The sequence below is a fragment of the Salvelinus sp. IW2-2015 genome, linkage group LG10 (assembly GCF_002910315.2).
Source record: "Salvelinus sp. IW2-2015 linkage group LG10, ASM291031v2, whole genome shotgun sequence".
NCBI lineage: Eukaryota > Metazoa > Chordata > Actinopteri > Salmoniformes > Salmonidae > Salvelinus > Salvelinus sp. IW2-2015.
Window position 1 is genome coordinate 1731665 of NC_036850.1, and position 23075 is coordinate 1754739.

The 23075-nt window shown below is 40.1% G+C and overlaps 1 protein-coding gene across 1 annotated transcript in view; it reads left to right on the forward strand.

Annotated features, from left to right (window-relative positions):
• kcnk17 (potassium channel, subfamily K, member 17) overlaps positions 1-8968 on the forward strand; it is a 58916-nt gene extending 49948 nt beyond the window's left edge. Inside the window, exon 7 of the mRNA XM_070445290.1 lies at positions 8757-8968. Within this exon, the coding sequence (XP_070301391.1) occupies positions 8757-8968 (212 nt within the window). The remainder of the gene's footprint in view (positions 1-8756) is intronic.
• The last annotated feature ends 14107 nt before the right edge of the window (positions 8969-23075 follow it).

Here is a 23075-nt window from a genome sequence, read left to right on the forward strand (position 1 = left end):
TTTTCTACAATGTTGAAAATATTGAAATGAAGAAAAACCCTTGAAGGAGTAGGTGTTCTAAAACTTTTGACCGGTAGTGTAGCTAAAGTAAAATACATTTTCATGTAGAAATTAATGCAATTCACGTTTGTTGTTTTGCTAGCTCTTTGATTTGATTGTAAATACAAATGTGTTTTTACTTAGCTAAGCTTGTTTGGTTGATTTAAATTCAATAAACTTCACTCTGAATTGTGTGTCTTTATTGTGAAAAATGTCCACATTTCTACAAACTGGATCCCTTAGTCARATTGTACTGGAGTAAACTTGAAAGTATCTTGTATTTACATGGATTTAGAAACAGCTTAATTTTACTTCCCTCTTACCTCATATCTACCCTGTAATTGTGAAGATGGTACCATGTAACAAAAGGGTAAGATTGACAGATTTGCTGTTGTCTTCATGGAATGGAGTCATAAAATGTGGTAATACTTCATAGGTGACTCACCACCAGGATTCGGTCTTATGTAGCAACATTTGAATTTCTTTTTTTTACATTGGATAAAAGAAGACTCAGAACTACAACATGGTATATCATACACTGTATTTGAGGAAACAATGGGAAAGCAATTCTGCTTTGAACGTTGATCAACTTGTAAATTCACTTTTGAGAAAAKCGTCTTTKYATGTTTTGGTACTACTATTGGAGAGCCCTTCTTTGTCTACACCCATTCAGCATTGTTCACACCCTCTTAAGCCTTAGCCCCACCCATCTCTTTAAGGGTTGATCCAACTGTTCTGTACTAACTTTCCAGCTACTCCCAGACATCTAAGAGAGAGAGAACAGCTCACTGAACATTACTCGACCTGTGGTTTCGCGTTCAGAGCGCACACTGGACTCTCTGGCCAAGAAGTAGGGTTGTTCCGAAAGCTCTGACCTCACAACTACAGTCAAGCACCCAAGCTAACTGGCTAACATTGACTAGCTACTTTCAGACACCTAATGAGAGAACACCCCACTCTGACCACTTTACTCGCCATAGCAGAGCTGGTTAGGCTTTTTTCATGTTATCCAGAGCGTTGGTGACTGTAACTGTGCTGCTGGCAACAATTGAATTTCGCTTTGTTGCTGACGTTTACTGACACCGGACATATTCAACGGGTGTTGAGCGTTCAAAAATGCATTAGTTATTCTGCGCTCTGGCACACTAAGACGAGAGTCTTTTGTTAAGAAACGTAGCTAGATAGCTAGCTAGGTAAACAATGAATCCCAAGGCATGACGTAACGTTAGTTAGCGAGCCAGCCAGCTAACGTTAGCTAGCTAGCTAACAGTACACATTAACTTGAAATGAAAATACTTTATAAATTAGAGTGAAGTCTTTTGTTAAGACATGTAGCTAGTTAGCTAAACAATGGACAATAATCACAACTCATGACGTTACTACCCTGCATGAATCTGCAGGTAGCTAACCAACCAGGTTATATGGCTATAACTAGTCAAGCAAATGTGTCTGAGATACGAAGATCATACACATAACGTTAGCTAGCGACCCAGCCAGCTAACAGTACACTTGAAATGACACAACTTTCTGTCAAAATTAGAAACGTGTAATATCTGTAAATCTTACCAGTATACATCATGGTTGGACGTGTCTCCTGTCTGATGCCATGCATGGTTGCCTTAGTTTGACGATGTAATCCAGACTGGTGTTTTATCCATCTCCTTAGCTACTGAATCATACTTGAATTCACTGATTTCAAAACTCGGTCCTCCAGAAACTGGAGAGCATACACATTAAGTTAGCTAGCAAGCCAGCCAGCTAATGTTAGCTAGCTAGCAGTACACTCTAACTTGACATTAGGTTTTTGCAGTTTTACTACGCAATAAAAAACATTTTTAAAGCCGCATTCGACACGATGACCTAAACATACGGACCAGTTCCAATAGACAGACGCCTGCTATATGGTAGACCAATCCAAACTCATCTCTCGGCATGTCCAGCCCACTCATTATCTCAGCCAATCATGGTTGCTCCCTTTTTCAGTAGCTAAACCAACTAGGCTCGTAATTTAACAATTTTATTCGTACTTACAGATGGCATACAAGTTTGATATTAAGGTACATGAAAGTTCACATGTTTGAGAAGGCATTTCTGCCCAAAAAATACATTTAGATAAAAAAAACATGTTTTATGTTCAAACAGCTCTCCTGTGAAGTTGTGACTTGCGACATACGCCTAGATTCCTGAATCAGTTCACAGTATTTATTTGGAAACAGACACCACTTAATTTTATACCCCGCTTACCTCCTACCCTGTAAGTGGGAAGGTGGTACCATGTAACAACAGGGTAAGATCACAGACATTTTTTGCTGTTGTCTTTATGGGATGGAGTCATCCAATGCAGTGGTACCATACAAGTAACTCCCACTCAGCTTTCTATTTCACCCAAAAATACTAATCCCAAACTATGTTTAGTTCGTCTGTTTTGGTCCAGATTTAGCCGAAGATCAGCCTGACCGCTAGCTTGATGTACTCATTGAAACAGAAGATCCACGAAAAGAATCATATATTACGTAGCCTAAATTAAATTAAATGATGGTGGCTTCATGGAAAAATCCACAATAAAATATTCACAAAATATTTATTTTTGTTGACAAATTTAGGTTGTCAGATGTTCTGACATACACAGAATTGGACTGAAAACAGCCTGTAATCAATCTTATGACTGCACAATTGAATAACTGAATTTTGTTACAATTTGAATTCAGTATTTAAAAAGCCATTTGCTTTGCTTCTGTGACATACAAGTGCAGGGAGAAAAAAGACGTGAGCAGGTCATTCGCGCCATTTGCTCCTCTCATGACCACACAAAAGCCACACAGCAACGACTTTGAAAAGGTTGAGGACAAGCAAGAGTGGGGACTGTAAGTACACATTTTTCTCCAAATAATTTTCTAAACATTAAAGTACCTAGCTACTGCTGGTGATTGGTGTGTGTGCATATACACTATATATACATAAGTATGTGTACAAACCTTCAAATTGGTGGATTCTGCTATTTCAGCCAAACCCATTGCAGACAGGTCTCTAAAATCGAGCACACAGCCATGCAATCTCCATAGACAAACAACAGCAGTAAAATGGCCTTACTGAAGAGCTCAGTAACTTTCAACGTGGCTCCGTCATAGGTCGCCACCTTTCCCAAAAGTCAGTTTGTCAAATTTCTGCCCTGATAGAGCTGCCCCAGTCAAGCTTCATGGAATGGATTTCTAAGGCCCAACAGCCACACACAAGCCTAAGATCACCATGTGTAATGGCAAGCATCGGATGGAGTCATGAATCACACTTTACCATCTGGAATTCTGATGGATGAATATGGGTTTGGCGGATGCCAGGAGAATGCTACATGCCCCAATGCATAGTGCCAACTGTAAAGGTTGGTGGAGGAGGAAAATTGGTCTGGGCTCTTTTTCATGGTTTGGTCTAGGACCCTTAGTTCCAGTGAAGGGAAATCTTAACGCTACAGTATACATGACATTCTAGACGATTCTGTACATCCAATTTTGTGGCAACAGTTTGGGTAAGGCCCTTTCCTGTTTCAACATGGCAATGCCCCTGTGCACAAAGCGAGGTCCATACAGAAATGGTTTGTTGAGATCGGTATGGAAGAACTTGACTGGCCTGCACAGAGCCCTGACCTCAACCCCTTCGAACACCTTTGTGATGAATTGGAACGCTGACTGTGAGCCAGTTCTAATCGCCTAGCATCAGTACCCAACCTCACTAATGCTCTTGTGGCTGAATGGAGGCAAGTCCTTGCAGTATGGTTCTAACATCTAGTGGAAAGCCTTCCCAGAATAGTGAATGCTGTTATAGCAGCAAAGGGGAAACCAACTCCATATTAATGCCCATGATTTTGGAATGAGATACTCGATGTGCAGGTGTCCACATACTTTTGGTCATGTAGTGTAGGTAACATTAGCAAAAAAAAAAATCTCTAGCAGCTCACGTTAATGTTAGCTAACATTAGATACTTTGGGTAACTTTATCTGCATTCAGATGCTAGCTAGCTAGTTAGCAAGGTGGAAAAGCATACAGTGTCTTCAGAAAGTATTCACACCCCTTGACCTTTTACACATTTTGCTGTGTTAAAGCCTGAATTTAAAATAGATTAAATGGAGATTTGTCGTCACTGGCCTACAGACAATACCCCATAATGTCAAAATTATGTTTTTCGAAAAATGTTTACAAATTAATTAGAAATGAAAGGCTGAAATGTCTTGTCAATAACTATTCAACCACTTTTATGGCAAGCCTTAAATAAAATCAGGAGTAAAAAAATTGCATGGACATGATTTTTGAATGACTACCTCATCCCACACATACATGGTGCTGAAGAGGATGGCTTACGTTTTACATGCTGCTTACAAACTGTGCTATTTTGTTAGTTTTTTGTGTTGTTTGTAACTTATTATTTTACTTATTTTGTTCATAATGTTGCTGATACCGTCTCTTATGACCAAAAATAACTTCTGGACACCAGAAGAGCGATTACTCACCTCGAACTGGAAGAAGCTTTTTCCTTTTACGAGTCCGACGAGAAGGATACACTGCTTTCCCGGGAACAGGCCCAAAGACGGAGAAAAAGGGGGCTGAGGTCGGGCTGCCTTCTGAGAATTCGTAGGCGAGCAAGTAAACTCCCACTGCCATCCGTTCCATTGTCTAACGTGCAATCATTGGAAAATAAAATTGATGACCTACGATCAAGAGTATCCTACCAACAGAACATTTTAAAACTGTAATATCTTATGATTCACCGAGTTGTGGCTGATCGACGACACGGATAATATAGAGCTGGGGGGATTTTCAATGCACAGGCAGAACAGAGAAGCTACGTCTGGTAAGACGAGAGGTGGGGGTGTCTGTCTATTTGTCAAGAACAGTTGGTGCGCGATGTCTAATATTAAAYAAGTCTCGTGGTATTGCTTGCCTGAGGTAGAGTACCTTATGATAAGCTGAAGACCACACTATCTACCAAGAGAGTTCTCATCTATGTTATTCGTAGCCGTCTATTTTCCACCACAGACCGATGCTGGCACTAAGACCGCGCTCAACAGCAAACAAGAAAATGCTCATCCAGAAGCGGTGCTCCTAGTGGCCGAGGACTTTAAATGTCACCTACGGTAGACCTACAGTATATCAAAAAATATGACGTGAATCTCAGCCAGTAATTACATATAGAGGATTGGAGGAATCTAAATGAAAACCAATAGCCGCCTCATGGGTCTCCCGGTGGCGGCCGGCATGGGTATCTGTTGCAAAGCATTTTGCAACTCATTTTGCATTGCGATGTGGTGACATAGACAGCTGCGTCACTGGGGAGGCCCCATCCACAAAGAATCAAAATACAGAGAGGTGTTGATAAAGGTATTTTGTCCTGCTAATTGCCCATAATGTGCTATTATAATACTGTACATGGTGTCCAAGTCAGGATAACCAAAACATTTATTTATTAAAGACTATCAGAAAGAATGCTGGTAGTTATTTATTTTGATCCAAAGCCATGAATGAGTGAGTCACTCAGCTTTATGTAGGCCCCAAAAAATATTTGTAAAGACCAAAACATTTATTTCTGTTTTTAGAGGGAGAGAAACTCTGGGCCAATTGTACGCCACCCTATGGGACTCCCAATCGCGGTCGGATGTGATACATAAAAATAATAATACTTAACTTAGAACCTAACTTAGAAATACATTTGATGATAGAATTCTCCCCCTACCCTCCATCTAGGCAAGTCTATTGTCCAGCTACTTGCTAGAACAGCAGGAATGTTTCCTTAGTCAGCACCATTATTAGTGCAATGCCCCTTAAGAACAAGTTCTTATTTACAAGGACAGCCTACTCCTTCCTCCCCATCGGGGAATTGAACCCCAGTCTCCCATGTGCCTGCGCACAACACAGGGATTATTTTGCGAAATAGCTAAATAGCCCAGCACTGTAGCCTACTCCCGACCGTCACGTTGTACGAGTAGGTATTTTCCGCTCCATTCTAATGGAAATCCAGAGGGTATTTAGTTTTTCTTGGAGTAGAAACACCATAATATTAATCAAATTAATTAAGCAAGTAACAGTCAAAAATTTGGAAACACCTACTCATTCCAGGGATTATCTTTGTTTTTACTATTTTCTACATTGACTCAACATTATACACGTCAGCTACTACAACGAGTGAAATCACTGCAACACTAACAATGACCTGTAGTCAGTTTCAGAATGAGTGGCAAGAAATAAGTCCTAAATATTTCAAAAACTAAAAGCATTTTATTTGGGACAAATCATTCACTAATCCCTAAACCTCAACTAAATATTGTTGGGCAATTAGGCCTGGCTCGCAGTCGTCATTCCAATTCATCCCAAAGGTGTTCGATGGGGTTGATGTCAAGGATCTGTGCAGGCCAGTCAGGTTTTTCCACATCGATCTCAACAAACCGTTCCTGTATGGATCTCACTTTGTGCATGGGGGATTTTTCCACATACTTTGTACATTTAGTTTATATTACTCTTAATTTTTTGCTGGACCCCAGGAAGAGTAATGGGGATCCATAATACATACGAATACCTGTGTAATGATCATGCTGTTTAATTAGCTTCTTGATATGCCACCCCTGTCAGGTGGATGGATTATCTTGGCAAAGAAGGAATGAATGAAACAATTATGGGATCTTTTATTTTAGCTCATGAAATATGGGACTAACATTTTACATTTTACATGTTGCATTTATATTTTTGTTCAGTGTATATATTTACACAGGCTATGCTACAGTTTGTTAATAAATCTTCTTAAAGGATCGGCGCCCTGTCAATGGGACAGTTGTAATTCATGCAGCGGGTTACGTCAAGATCGCAGATTTTAGAGAAACAACAAATGTCGGTACATATAAGTGTCTTATATCGGCTGAAAGCTTAAATTATTGTTAATATAACTGCACTGTCCAATTTACAGTAGCTATTACTGTGAAAAAATGCCATGCTACTGTTTGAGTAGAGCTCCTAACAACAAAACACTTTTTTTCACTGTGATAGGTTTGATAAATTCACCTCTGAAGGTGAAATGTGTACTTACATTCTGAAATCTTGCTCTSATTTATCATCCAACGGGTCCCAGAGATACCATGAAGTGTCGTTTTGTTAGATAAAATTATTTTTCGTATCCTAAAAAGGTCCATATAGCATGCACGATCGATTTTGTATTTCCACTCGTTCAATTTGCAAAGAAAGGAATCTGTGAGAATCTCACCCTAAACGTTGTTTCAATGAGTCAAATCACATTCGTATCTATTCCTCAAAGATCCTAGAAGGTAACAAGACTTCACTATTTCATTAGGGGTGTAGTAAATCCTATAGGACATCATATTTGGTCAGAGAGCGACGCCTTCATGGCACGCCGATGACACGGGCGGCCATTACTTGAACAACTGTATCTTTGTCAAATAAGCAATAATCGCAGTCAAATAAAAGCTAGCTAGATAGCCATTGACCTGGGCTTTACGGGAGTATTCGGAAACCATGTATATGTCGTAAAACGTAGCTACTAACCTTGTACGACAGCATGCCTTTTCATTTTGGACAAAAATGATAAGTTATGAAAACTGGTTGTTTTGCAAATGTTGAACTTATAATATGGCTACTAATACTTGGAAAGCTAAATCAAAGTCCAAGTATACAGATTTGACGATATTCTTGCAGAAAAATGGAATATGAATGTGAATGTCTCCTTCACGATTTGCCCAAATGTACCTGGGGACTTCACACTAAAAGTCTTGAGGTTCAGTCATACTTCAAGTTATCCATCTGAAACTTTGCACATACACTGTTGCCATCTTGTGGACACTATCAGAATTACAACCAGAGTGATGGCTATAACTGTGACCGTTCTCTTGCATTTTAAAGATGGTGGTAAAAAAACACTGGTTGTTTTTTTGTGGGTATTTTCTTCTACCAGATCTATTGTGTTATATTCTCCTATATTCTCCATTCAATTCACATTTCCACAAACTTCAAAGTGTTACCTTTCAAATAGTACCAGGATAATGCATATCCTTGCTTCAGGGCCTGAGCTACAGGCAGTTAGATTTGGGTATGTAATTTAGGTGAATATTTAAAAAAGGGGGCTATCCCTAATTAACACCATCTTCTCTAATAGGCAACAGCCTATGTATTAGTGGTAGATAGAGTTGAGCTGCCCATAAAGAGCTGCCCATCAAACCCATCACTCTTGTGTTGCAAGCACCATGCTGTTACATTCATAACAGTGTGGAAAGCATGAAAATGCATGTGTCCATGTGAGATGTTCTTCACGTGTTTGATATGTTTTTGACACATGTTTACTCAAACGCTCGTTTCAAAGAATCCTAAAGAAATTGAAAGACAAACATGTGGTATTTATTATTTAACTAGCATTTTATTATGTAATTCCTAAATACATTTAGGCCCAAAACATTTTTTTACTTTACCTTGCTTAATCACATGAGAGAACCTATCTGATAATGACTTCAGTAGAGTTGTTATCAAATACCACACAAATAAGGTTACGATTGCTATCTTATCACGGTGGTCAGGCCATGTTTGTGCTGCTTCTCCCCTTATACCCTGGTGAAGTCTATAGGCTGAAACACTTTTGTTTTTAATAATAAACCCAAAGTGTCTGTCAAGTCAATCTATATTGTCTTCCAAGTGTTGCTGAATATTTTGTTCACATTTTCTGCTCGGTTCTATAGACAGTAACCCCGACAAGTACTATCCAGAGTGGTACAGCATCCTCATGGCGTCCTGGATCTTCTTCGGCCTGGCCTGGTTGGCCCTAGTCATCAACCACACCGGCGAAATCCTGGAGCGGCTCAACACCCACCTCAAACACTGGTGGAGCCCTGAGGAACCTAGCAACGCAGGACCTGTGGATGAGGTCAAGGAGCCCCCGGTGGACGGTTAAAAGAAATAAAGAGAAAATAAAGAAAACTGTTGGTGATGTCATCCAGACAAAGAAAGAGGTGGTTGCATCTAGACTCTAATCTTAGGGTCATTTTTGCATTTTCCTCATTAATGGTTAGGATTGGGGTTAGGATTGAGGGAAGAAGATTCTAGATCTGCATCTAGGGGAAACTAGCAGTGGGTCAGACCTGGGATAGAACATGAAGCAAGCAGGGGATCATGATGAGCAGCAATGGGTTGGCAGTTCTTCTGGTTAGTGCTAAATGTTAATGCATACATACTGGGACCATGTCTATGTTCCCTCAGCCCCATGTTCCCTCAGCCCTATATTCCATCAGCCCAATGTTCCTCTCAGTCCTATGTTCCCTCAGCTCTATGTTACCTCAGCCCCATGTTCCCTCAGCCCCATGTTCCTTCAGCCCCATGTTCCCTCAGCCCCATGCTCCCTCAGCCCTATATTCCATCAGCCCAATGTTCCTCTCAGTCCTATGTTCCCTCAGCTCTATGTTCCCTCAGCTCTATGTTCCCTCAGTTTTATCTTCTAAACGAGGGATCAGCAACCCAAATGAGAGGAAGAGACATTTTTGAAATTCTCTCAATATTGAGTATTTTTGGGTCTGCACGGAATGTAATCTTGCTTAACCCATAACTAAAGTATTACGTACTTTGTCAGATGCTCAATTAAGTTCTGGGTCCATATGTGTTAAGAGAAGAGATAGAAAAAGGATCGGAACCAGAATGAAGAGCTCCACCCACTCTCTTTGAAAGTAACGGGCAAGTCTATAGGCCAAAATCCCCTCCCCTTACGAAATTCAAAAGATGCAAAATTGTGATTTGTCCAAAGCTCCGGAACTAATGCTGCTCATTATCTCACGCATCCCATTGTATCATGACAGATCTACTGTACCATTTATGTTTACGTAGTCTGTCCACGAGAGATTACACAGAATGTACCCCTGTTTAAGAGGGGGGAAAAAATGGAAGAGAGGGCCATTATAGACAACTTGATGTTATGTGATAAGAAATATTTCACATAGCATATATTCTTCACACCCATGATGTACACAGGTATTTTGCCCTTACCAAAAAAACAGGCTTCTGGCAAATTTGCGGCAAGCTCATACATGCAAATTCGTTTTGTGGCAAACTGTTACGGCGAGTTGTGAACTTCGGGCAAACAATTCTGTGAAACTTGTGGCGAACATTCTACTGTTTGCTGCAAAGTTTGAATATGCAAATTACATCAATTTTTTGATTACTTTGGGTTAACAACATTTAAATGTTGTATCTACATAAACCAAATCACATATAACTTTAAATTCACTTGCTTCTCACAAATAAAACTAAACATACTAAATGTACTAAATAGTCAGCTGTTACAAAGTTGCCTTGATGTTGCTATGCTTCTCACGGAAACTGGCATTCTATATATTTCTCATGAAGGAAACAATGTTTCTGCCTTGTATAAATGCTATATAAACAAACAATGTAGCTAGCATAAGCTGGGACATAGCCCTACTAAATCTACCTTTACATGTGTGGACAACTGTTCCTAGAGAGCCAAATTATACAAGATTTATCTCCAGCCAAGCCTCAGCACAATTGATTCAAACTAATCAACAAATTATGATATTAAATCTAGACTGGAGACTTCATCATTAGAGACAGATGTCTACTAGTTGTCTATTTTTCCTGACTCAGGTGTGTAAGGCTTGGGTGTAGGAAAAGAAACATCAAATTGAGTTATGCCTAATATGGCAATTCATATTATTTTTCCAAAATTAATTATTGTTAATTTACATGTCAAAGCTATATATGCAAGATCCTTTACCAGATGAGCACATATTTCTCTGTCCTCAGAAGGCCTCAATCTGTCTTTTTGCCTCGTAACTGATTGCTTCTAGAAGGAGAGAAGGAACTATACATGATCAAGATGAGCTAGTTTAAAGCAATGAAAGATCTTTCCAATGTGTTGATGCATCCTCCTTCCAATACAGCCTCTTCCAACACCATGGGTAGGGGAAAGGTATCCATCTGCAAAAGTGAAGTTTTGGTTTGATGTCAAGTCAGCTTATATTATTGCAACTTTAGCTGTTGTGCTAGCTAACATGCTACTGAACAGTGGCACTAGCATATTTACATGCATATTGATATTAATAGACAGCAACATACTGTATTCACCTAAATAGTGTTTAGGCAAACCATGAATTAGCTAGCTAGCTATCACATGAATTGTAAAACAAATATGATAGCTAACATTAGCTAGCTAGCAAAGCGGTAGCCAGTCAGTGACGTTGATAGATTGAAACTGGTGTCAACAAAATGTGTTTCACTCAAACAAGGCTCATAAACATGGCATTAGTAACTAAGCATCAATTAGCTAACATTGTTATTTTAGGAAGTTGAATAAATAAGTTAGACACTCACCGGGCAACTTTGGTAGGTAGCTAGCTATATAGATTTTTCTAATCCCATGATTGGTTGTCAACGGTTACTGGTCTTGGAACTCATGTGTTTACCAGAAATGGCTTCAGGTAAACTGTTTACCACTAGTGGCAATAAATATTATTATTGCCAAAGGTTTGCCACAGATTCCCCACTAGTTCAAACAATTGCAAACTTCTGGCAACATTTTGTGGCAAATTTGCGGGATGTTTGCCGCAACAAATACATTTGTGTAAGGGTGGTGAGTTGATCAACTGTTGCATGATTAAATAAATAAGGACCACGAATAACAGATGCATGTTTATTGTAACACATCATATTTCAATAAATGTAATGGTCAGGCCAGGCCACATTTCATTTTGACCTTCTGCCAAGGACATTATTCTTTTGAAATTCTTTGTCGTTCCAATGGCCTTGCTTATTTATGCCAAATAGGATCGAAATAGCTTCTGTAAATGCCGAGATAAATAACCACTTATTCAACTCTAAATGTGTTTGCGGTCACCAATGGTTCAATATTTCAGTGGGTCATAGGCCATATCATATCATCATACATACAGTGTATTTAAGCCAATCATTATAAAAATTACTTGAGCAGATGCTGAGATAAAACATCTCAGAAAATGCAATTCGGGCTGCTGAAATATTGACAAAAGGTCAAGATGATTGAACATGTGCAGTAGGTCCCATATATACCCTTACCTATGTAGGAGCTAAAATAATCAGCATTTTGTAACCTTATAACAATAAGCATTTGTGCTCATTTTGATTGAAATTGGTTTAGTGGGTACTGACGGACATAGGGCTGAGGGAACATAGGTTTAGGGAACATAGGGCTGAGGGAACATAGTGTGGACCCCAAAATACTGGCATTTACTTATGTTAGATTTTCTGGGGTTTACTGCACTCTGATTACTCAGAGTAATTTGAAAAATGAACCCAAACTTTCCTTAGTACTTGTACATCTCAAAAGAACATATAAATATACCTTCCCTGAAGAGCATTAGTATGAACAAGTTTTTGATTAATTGATATCCAATTTTCTAACATTTGACACTGGAACAAATTCCAGAGAGGCTTTTYGAAACTAATTCAGTTCAGCTTGTAACTTTGTAACTTTGTGGCATGYTCCTTCATGCTTATCAAAATGATTGACTTGGCCAGGAGAGCTTTGGGACTAAAGTCCATTGAGAATATTGGGTCAAAGCTTATAAAAGGCACACAAGTACAGTAGTGTCGTCTGTGAAAAATMTTGTGGGTCAACCTGGCTTTTTGGTTCTCGCTCTTTTTCCCTTTTTAGTCATAGTCCTTCCCTCACTCCCCTGACCACACAGAGTAACATACAGTTGAAGTCGGAAGTTTACATACACCTTAGCCAAATACATTTAAACTCAGTTTAACACAATTCCTGACATTTAATCCTAGTAAATATTCCCTGTRTTAGGTCAGTTAGGATCACCACTTTATTTTAAGAATGTGCAATGTRAGAATAATAGTAGAGAGAATGATTTATTTCAGCTTTTATTTCTTTCATCACATTCCCAGTGGGTGAGAAGTTTACATACACTCAATTAGTATTTGCAGCATTGCCTTTAAGTTTRGGGTAGCCTTCCACAAGCTTCCCACAATAAGTTGGGTGGATTTTGGCCCATTRCTCCTGACAGAGKTGGTGTAACTGAGTCAGGTTRTTAGGCCTCCTTGCTCGSACACGCTTTTTCAGTTCTGCCCATAAATGTTCTATGGGATTGAGGTCAGGGCTTTGTGATGGCCACTCCAATACCTTGACTTTGTTGTCCTTAAGCCACAAAGTAGATGTCCTAACCAACTTGCCAAAARTATAGTTTGTTAACAAGACATTTGTGGAGTGGTTTAAAAACGAGTTTTAATAAATCCAACCTAAGTGTATGTAAACTTCCGACTTCAACTGTATTTMCCCACACGGTAGTACAATATGGACCTCAGAGATACAAACATTTTGGGAATGGAGGTTGTTCAAAATACTTTGAAAGTCACTAAACAACGGCATCAAATATTTATATGAATATTGATAGGGTATTTTGATGTTTTCTAATAAGGATTCCTGTAAATATTGGGTTTGTTTTTAGAACACGTAAGCAGCCTTTACACTTGCCGGTAGCCTACAGAAGTTTTTTGCGTTCAACTTTTTTGTTGTTGTTGCATTATACATGTCCCGGATTGATATTGCCCATTTGGTTGACCGGTCAGTCCTCAACTCTGAGGGTCTACTTATTGTTTACGGACTATTCTGTCCAACAGTTAAACACATGTGCTTTYAATTGATGTGGAAAGATGCTCATGAATTAATTACATATTTTACTTATTTTACAACGACACGTTTTCAAGTAAAGTTATGTTTGTTACAGTAAATTACTAGCACCCGCCTGATTATATTTTCAAAATTATATAGATTATTATTATTATCATCATCATATCTTTCCATGATTTATGCTACATTTTTTACATGCTTCAAAGCTGAAAATGTATCTTCACAATTGATACATGCATTAAATGTACAACATCTGAAGACATCAATATCAGCAATATTTTAAAATTTAAACAGTCAACTGTATGCCAACTGTTTACCACGTGAGGCCTTTTTGACAGCGACAGCCTCTTGATATGAAGTGGAATGCTAGAATGCTCTGTTCATTTTGTGCTGTAGTCAGTGGTGTAAAGTACTTCAGTAAAAATACTTTAAAGTACTACCTAAGTAGTTTTTTGGGGTATTTGTACTTTACTATTTATACTTTTACTCCACTATATTCCTGAAGAAAATAATGTACTTTTTACTCCATACATTTTCCCTGACACCCAAAAGTACTCATTWCATTTCAAATGCTTAGCAGGACAGGAAAATGTCAAATTCACACACATCAAGAGAACATCCCTGGTCATCCCTGCTGCTTCTGATCTGGCAGACTCACTAAGCATAAATACTTCATTTGTAAATTATGTGTGCCCCTGGCTATCCATAAAAAAAAWYAAAATAGTTCCGTCTGCTTTGCTTAATAAACTCAGCAAAAAAAGAAACGTCCTCTCACTGTCAAATGCATTTATTTTCAGCAAAATGAAAATGTGTAAATATTTGTATGAACATAACAAGACTCAACAATGAGACATAAACTGAACAAGTTCCACAGACATGTGACTAACAGAAATTGAATATGTGTCCCTGAACAAATGGGGGGGGGGGTCAAAATCAAAATTAACAGTCAGTATCTGGTGTGGCCACCAGCTGCATTAAGTACGGCAGTGCATCTTCTCCTCATGGACTGCACAGATTTGCCATTTCTTGCTGTGAGATGTTACCCCAATCTTCCACCAAGGACCTGCAAGTTCCCGGACATTTCTGGGGGAACGGCCTAGCCCTCACCTCCAATCCAACAGGTTCCAGACGTGCTCAATGGGATTGGCTGTGGCATTGTCATGCTGGAGGTCCATGTCAGGATGAGCCTGCAGGAAGGGTACCACATGAAGGAGGAGGATGTGTTCCTGTAACGCACAGTGTTGAGATTGCCTGCAAATGACCACAAGCTCAGTCCGATGTTGCGTGGACACACCTCTTCCAGCCATGACGGACCCTCACCTCCAAATCAATCCTGGCTCCAGAGTACAGCCGTCGGGTGTAACGCTCATTCCTTCGACGATAAACGCAAATCGACCATCACCCCTGGTGAGACAAAACCGTGACTCGTCAGTGAAGAGCACTTTTTGCCAGTCCTGTTTGGACCAGCGACGGTGGGTTTGTGCCCATAGGCGACGTCTTGTGAGGACCTACCTTACAACAGGCTACAAGCCCTCAGTGCAGCCGCTCTCAGCCTATTGCGGACAGTCTGAGCACTATGGAGGGATTGTGCATTCCTGGTGTTAACTCAGTTGTTGGTTTTTCATCCTGTACTGTCCGCAGGTGTGATGTTCGGATGTACCCGATCTGTGCAGGTGTTGTTTACAGTGGTCTGCCACTGTCAGAGACGATCAGCTGTCCATCCTGTCTCTTCTGTAGCTCTTGTTTAGGCGTCTCACAGTACGGACATTGCAAATTTATTGCCTGGCCACATCTGCAGTCCTCATGCCTCCTTGCAGCATGCTAAGGACGTTCACGCAGATGAGCAGGGACCCTGGGTATCGTTTTTCTGTGTTTTTCAGAGTCAGTAGAAAGCCCTCTTTAGGTTCCAAAGTTTTTTATAACTCTGACCTTAATTGCCTACCTGTCTGTAAGCTGCTAGTGTCTCTAACGACCGTTCACAGGTGCATGTTCATTAATTGTTTATGGTTCATCGAACAAGCATGGGAACGTGTTTAAACCTTTACAATGAAGATCTGTGAAGTTACTTGGAGTTTTACGAATTATCTTTGAAAGACAGGTTGTCTGAAAAGGGACGTTTCTTTTTTTGTTGAGTTTATAAGGAATGTGAAATTATTATACTTTTACTTGTATGTATAAAGTGCTTTTCACACCTATCTTCGTAGGTGTGTTACAACGTGTTTGCAGATGCATACGAAAGTCAGGTAGTGGGAACAGCACTACGCAACTTTTTATAATGCTAAAAAAGTCATCTTAGCACTCCACTCAATGAAAAGCAAATACAGAACGCCTGCGTGGAGTTTAGACATTATTTTCACAGCAGAAAGACCACCATCAAATACATAATGTCAAATACTTTTAAAGTTGAGGTGCACATCAATTTAGCTTAGCTGATGGCAGAGGTTTTTGCAGTTGGCATTTTACGACAATTTGACCTGAAGATCTGCACAGAGAAAATTAATCACGGACATGTTGAAGTAAAAATATTGTTTTGAACTTGAATGTATTGTAAAGACATTAAATGTTACACTGTATTGCATTTTTTTTCATCTTTCCCTTTTTCCTTTTGCATGATTAAAAAGTCCTTGTTCGATAGATTATATTTAACTGGTTTGAGATGTGGTTTTAAAGATAGTTTTGTAGGGACCCAGACATCAATTGCATGCATGCTTTCTTTGAGCCATTGGTATAACCGTTGCCTAAATTTCACACTAAGTATCTGTTTGCATAACTTTCTGAAATGAATAATGTAAGTATAAAGTAATTGAGATGAATCAAATTGCACAGCCGTATACACCGCATATTTCACATTATAAATCACACCGTCCTGAAACCGTGTGTGAGGGAACAAGCATTAAAACTCTGCCTGGAAAACGCCCTCCATTCAACATTCATGGTGACAATAACAGCCTTTAATTGCTGTATAATTTGGAACTATTGGAATTAGGCAACATCAGTTTCTAAAGAAAGAGATAGCAAATTTCATCAAACATTTTTGGAGGTGTTAACCTAAATATGCTGAACGTTACAGCATTATTCTAGTATTGATTGTATAAAAAAAATTATAAAACAAAAATCTGAAATATCATAATCACATAAGTATTCAGACCCTTTACTCAGTTCTTTGTTGAAGCACCTTTGGCAGTGATTACAGCTTGAGTCTTCTTGGTATGACGCTATTAAACTTGGCACAGCCTGTAATTTGAGGAGTTTTCTCCATTTGTCTCTGCAGTTCTCTCAAGCTCTGTCAGGTTGGATGGGGAGCGTCGCTGCACAGCTATTTTCAGGTCTCTCCAGAGTGTTCGATCGGGTTCAAATCAAATTTCAAATCAAATCAAGATTATATGGTCACATACACATGGATTCAAGTCGGGGGCTTGGCTGGGGCACTAAGGACATGTTGGAAGGTGAACCTTTGCACCAGTCTAAAGTCCTGAGCGCTCTGGAGCGGTTTTCATTGAGGATATCTCTGTACTTTGTTCCGTTCATCTTTCCCTCAATCCTGGCTAGTCTCCCAGTCCCTTCCACTGAAAATATCCCACAGCATGATGCTGCACACCATGCTTCACCGTAGGGGTGGTCCAGGTTTCCTCCAGAGGTGATGCTTGGCATTCAGGCCAAAAGTTCAATCTTGGTTTCATCGGAGCAGAGAATTTAGTTTTTCAATGGTCTGAGAGTCCTTTACGTGCCTTTTGGCAAACTCCAAGGGGGCTGTTCATGTACCTTTTACTGAGGAGTTGTTTCCTCTGGCGCACTCAACCATAAAGGCCTGATTGGTGGAGTGCTGCAGAGATGGTTGTCCTTCTGGAGGTTCTTCCATCTCCACACTCTAGAGCTCTATCAGAGTATCCATCGGGTTCTTGGTCACCTCCCTGACCAAGGCCTTCTCCCCTGATTGCTCAGTTTGGCCAGGCAGCCAGCTCTAGGAAGGCGCTTGGTGGTTCCAAACTTCTTCCATTTAAAATGATGGAGGCCACTGTGTTTTGGGACCTTCGATGCTGCAGAAATGTTTTGGTACTCTTCCCAGATCTGTCCCTTGCACACAATCCTGTCTCAGAGCTCAACAGACAATTCCTTCGACCTCAAGGCTTGGTTTTTGTTTTGACATGCACTGTCAACTTTGGGTCTTATGTAGACAGGTGTGTGCCTTTCCAAATCATGTGCAATCAATCAATCAAGTTGTAGAACATCTCAAGGATGATCAATGGAAACAGGATGTACCTGAGCTCATTTCGAGTCTCATGCAAAGGGTCTGAATACTTATGTAAATAAGGTATTCTGTTTTCAATATTTCATAAATTAGCAAACATTTCTAAAACCCTGTTTTAGCTTTGTCATTATGGAAGTATTTCTCAGGTATTCCCACACATACAAATGTAAGCAAGTATTCGAAATTATTGTTTTAGTCAAAAATTATATTTGTGGTCAATTTGCGTTCAATTTACAGTCTACAAATGATTTGTAACAATTGACGTGTTTGTAAATTCACTCTGGAGTAACAGAGTGTGCTCTGGGCGTTCGTAAATTCCGAGCGCTGTCAGATTGTCCTTTTGTATATTCTTAAATTCAGAGTGTTCACACTGGACACTGGCTAAGGAGTAGGGTTGATCCAAGCATTCTGACCTCACATGGCAGTCAAGCACCAAAGCTATCTGGCTATAGTTGGCCAGCTTGCTAGCTACTTCCAGACACAATTGAGAACACCTCACTCTAACCATTTGACTTGCCCTAGCAGAGCTGGTTAGGCTCTTCGTGCTATCTAGAGCGTTGGTGACTGTAACTGTGCTGCTGGCAACAATTTAATATTATTTTTTACCAACGTTCACTGACACCGGTCATATTCAACGGGTGTTGCACATTGGTCAATTCATCAGTTATTTTGCTCTCTGACACAGACTAGAGTGCTCTGAAATCGGAGTAGATAGCCAGAGTGAATTTATGTTCCGGCCCCACGACCATCTGCTCAAGAAAAGGTTTGCGTGGAGCTAAGGACATTCTCACACTAAGCTCAGTTTTTATAAATTCCAAATCTTGCAGGAAAACTGGGGCACACATGTTTTGGGGTATATTCTGTACGTACACAATTTATGTAAATCTGGCCCCAGAACTCCGGATTGCAATATTGGGGGTTCAAGTCCACTCTCTCGGACAGTTCACTCTCCCTCCTGTTTCATTATGCAGTCATGCAGGCTACCAATGGCTAGAGTAGTATACATGCTTATCAACGTCAGGGTCGCTACACCATAAAGGGCTCCTGAGTGGCGCAGCGATCTAAGCACTGCATCTCAGTGCTAGAGGCATCACTACAGACTCTGGTTCGATTCCAGGCTGTATCACAAACGGCCGTGATTGGGAGTCCCATAGGGCGGCGCACAATTGGCCCAGCGTCGTCAGGGTTTGGCAGGGGTAGGCCGTCATTGTAAATAAGAATTTGTTCTTAACTGACTTGCCTAGTTAAATAGAGGTTCAATTAAAATAAGAAAGGCATGCACAGGCAAAATAGTGGTGTATTATGAGAGCGAGTACAAAGAAGGTAATGACTACATGTGACTAGTCCTGTGCAGTAGGGTGGAGAGTGAGGAAGAGAGAGGGCAGAGAAAGGTCATTACATGAGAAGTTTGAAGGAAAGGGACAGCGAAAAGGGAAGAGGGGAAATGCCAATTGCTTAGGAGCAAAAATCTTACTTGTCGAGAAAGGGTAGGACTAGTAACAAATTATTTACTGTATATTTACTTTCATTAGACAGGGGTTATCCTCTCAGCAACAATTGGAGAAAAAAAATCGGGGAGTCCAAGCGTGAGAGTTAAGAGAAGTGAGAGCTGAAAAAGAGAAAAGGATGGAGGTGTGAGTTGCATACCTGCATACCCAGTTCAAATCAAATTGTACTTGTCACATGCGCCGAATACAATAGGCGTAGACAATGAAATGCTTACTTACAAGCCCTTAACCAACAATGCAGTTTTGAGAAAAATAAGTGTTAAGTGAAGAATAAAAATAACAAATAATTAAAGAGCAGCAGTAAAATAACAATAGCGAGACTATATACAGGGGGGTACCGGTACAGAGTCAATGTGCGGGGGCACAGGTTAGACGAGGTAATTTAGGTAATATGTACATGTAGGTATAGTTAAAGTGACTGCATAGATAATAAACAGAGAGTAGCAGCAGTGTAAATGAGGGGGAGGGGAAATGCAAATAGTCTGGGTAGCCATTTGATTTGCTGTTCAGGAGTCTAATGGCTTGGGGTAGAAGCTGTTAAGAAGCCTCTTGGACCTAGATTTGGTGCTCCGGTACCGCTTGCCGTGCGGTAGCAGAGACAACTGTACATGACTAGGGTGGCTGGAGTCTTTGACTATTTTTATGGCCTTCCTCTCACACCACCTGGTATAGAGGTCCTGGATGGAAGGAAGCTTGGCCCCAATGATGTCCTGGGCCGTACGCAATACCCTCTGTAGTGCCTTGTGGTCAGAGGCCGAGCAGTTGCCATACCAGGCAGTGATGCAACCAGTCAGGATGCTCTCGATGGTGCAGCTGTAGAACTTTTTGAGGATCTGAGGACCCATGCCAAATCTTTTCAGTCTCTTGAGAGGGAATAAGCTTTGTCGAGCTCTCTTCACGACTGTCTTGGTGTGTTTGGACCATGATAGTTTGTTGGTGATGTGGACACCAAGGAACTTGAAGCTCTCAACATGCTCNGAACAAGCATGGGAAACAGTGTTTAAACCCTTTACAATGAAGATCTGTGAAGTTACTTGGAGTTTTACGAATTATCTTTGAAAGACAGGGTCCTGAAAAAGGGACGTTTCTTTTTTTGTTGAGTTTATAAGGAATGTGAAATTATTTATACTTTTACTTGTATGTATAAAGTGCTTYTTCAACAATATCTTCGTAGGTGTTTACAACGTGTTTGCAGATGCATACGAAAGTCAGGTAGTGGGAGACAGCCAAATTTTTATAATGCTAACAAAAGTCATCTAGCACTTCCACTCAAATGAAAAGCAAATACAGAAACGCCTGTGGAGTTTAGACATATATTTCTTACAGCAGAACAGACCACCATCAAATACATATGTCAAATACTTTTAAAGTTGAGGTGCACATCATTTAGCTTAGCTGATGGGCAGGGTTTTGCAGTTGGCACTTTTACGACAATTTGACCTGAAGATCTGCACCAGAGAAAAATTAATCACGGACATGTTGAAGTAAAAATATTGTTTTGAAATTGAATGTATTGTAAAGACATTAAATGTTACACTGTATTGCATTTATTTTTTTTTCATCTTTGCCCTTTTTCCCTTTTGCATGATTAAAAAGTCCTTGTTCAGTAGATTATTTAACTGGGTTTTAGATGTGGTTTTAAAGATACGTTTTGTAGGGACCCAGACATCAATTAGGCATGCATGCTTTCTTTGAGCCATTGGTATAACCGTTGCCTAAATTTCACACTAAGTATCTGTTTGCATKATTTCTGAAATGAATATGTAAGTATAAAGTATTGAGATGAATCAAATTGGCACACGCCGTATACACGCATATTTCACATTATAAATCACACCCGTCCTGAAACCGTGTGTGAGGGAACAAGCATTAAAACTCTGCCTGGAAAACGCCCTCCATTCAACATTCATGGTGACAATAACAGCCTTTAATTGCTGTATAATTTGGAACTATTGGAATTAGGCAACATCAGTTTCTAAAAGAAAGAGATAGCAAATTTCATCAAACATTTTTGGAGGTGTTAACCTAAATATGCTGAACGTTACAGCKTTATTCTAYTATTGATTGTATAAAAAAAATTATAAAACAAAAATCWGAAATATCATAWTCACATAAGTATTCAGACCCTTTACTCAGTWCTTTGTTGAAGCACCTTTGGCAGTGATTACAGCTTRGAGTCTTCTTGGGTATGACGCTATAAYCTTGGCACACCTGTATTTGAGGAGTTTCTCCCATTTGTCTCTGCAGATTCTCTCAAGCTCTGTCAGGMTGGATGGGGAGCGTCGCTGCACAGCTATTTTCAGGTCTCTCCYGAGATGTTCGATCGGGTTCAAATCAAATTTCAAATCAAATCAAATGTTATTGGTCACATACACATGGATTCAAGTCGGGGCTCTGGCTGGGGCACTRAASGACATGTTGGAAGGTGAACCTTTGCACCAGTCTAAAGTCCTGAGCGCTCTGGAGCAGGTTTTCATRYAGGATATCTCTGTACTTTMTTCCGTTCATCTTTCCCTCAATCCTGGCTAGTCTCCCAGTCCCTMCCACTGAAAAARATCCCCACAGCATGATGCTGCCACCACCATGCTTCACCGTAGGGGTGGTGCCAGGTTTCCTCCAGAGGTGATGCTTGGCATTCAGGCCAAAMAGTTCAATCTTGGTTTCATCGGAGCAGAGAATTTAGTTTTTCATGGTCTGAGAGTCCTTTACGTGCCTTTTGGCAAACTCCAAGGGGGCTGTCATGTACCTTTTACTGAGGAGTTGTTTCCYTCTGGCCACTCAACCATAAAGGCCTGATTGGTGGAGTGCTGCAGAGATGGTTGTCCTTCTGGAAGGTTCTTCCATCTCCACACTCTAGAGCTCTATCAGAGTYTCCATCGGGTTCTTGGTCACCTCCCTGACCAAGGCCCTTCTCCCCTGATTGCTCAGTTTGGCCAGGCAGCCAGCTCTAGGAAGAGTCTTGGTGGTTCCAAACTTCTTCCATTTAAGAATGATGGAGGCCACTGTGTTTTTGGGGACCTTCGATGCTGCAGAAATGTTTTGGTACTCTTCCCCAGATCTGTCCCTCGATACAATCCTGTCTCAGAGCTCTACAGACAATTCCTTCGACCTCAAGGCTTGGTTTTTGTTCTGACATCCCCTGTCAACTTTGGGTCCTTATTGTAGACAGGTGTGTGCCTTTCCAAATCATGTCCAATCAATTCAATCAAGTTGTAGAAACATCTCAAGGATGATCAATGGAAACAGGATGTACCTGAGCTCAATTTTGAGTCTCATAGTAAAGGGTCTGAATACTTATGTAAATAAGGTATTTCTGTTTTCAATTTTTCATAAATTAGCAAACATTTCTAAAACCCTGTTTTAGCTTTGTCATTATGAAGTATTTCTCAGGTATTCCCACACATACAAATGTAAGCAAGTATTAAAATTATTGTTTTAGTCAAAAATTATATTTGTGGTCAATTTGCGTTCAATTTACAGTCTACAAATGATTTGTAATAATTGACGTGTTTGTAAATTCACTCTGTTGCCTTTAATCCATGGATTCTGGTTGGGGTATGTATGTATGGTCACTGTGGGGACGACATTATCGATGCACTTATTGATGAAGCCATTGACT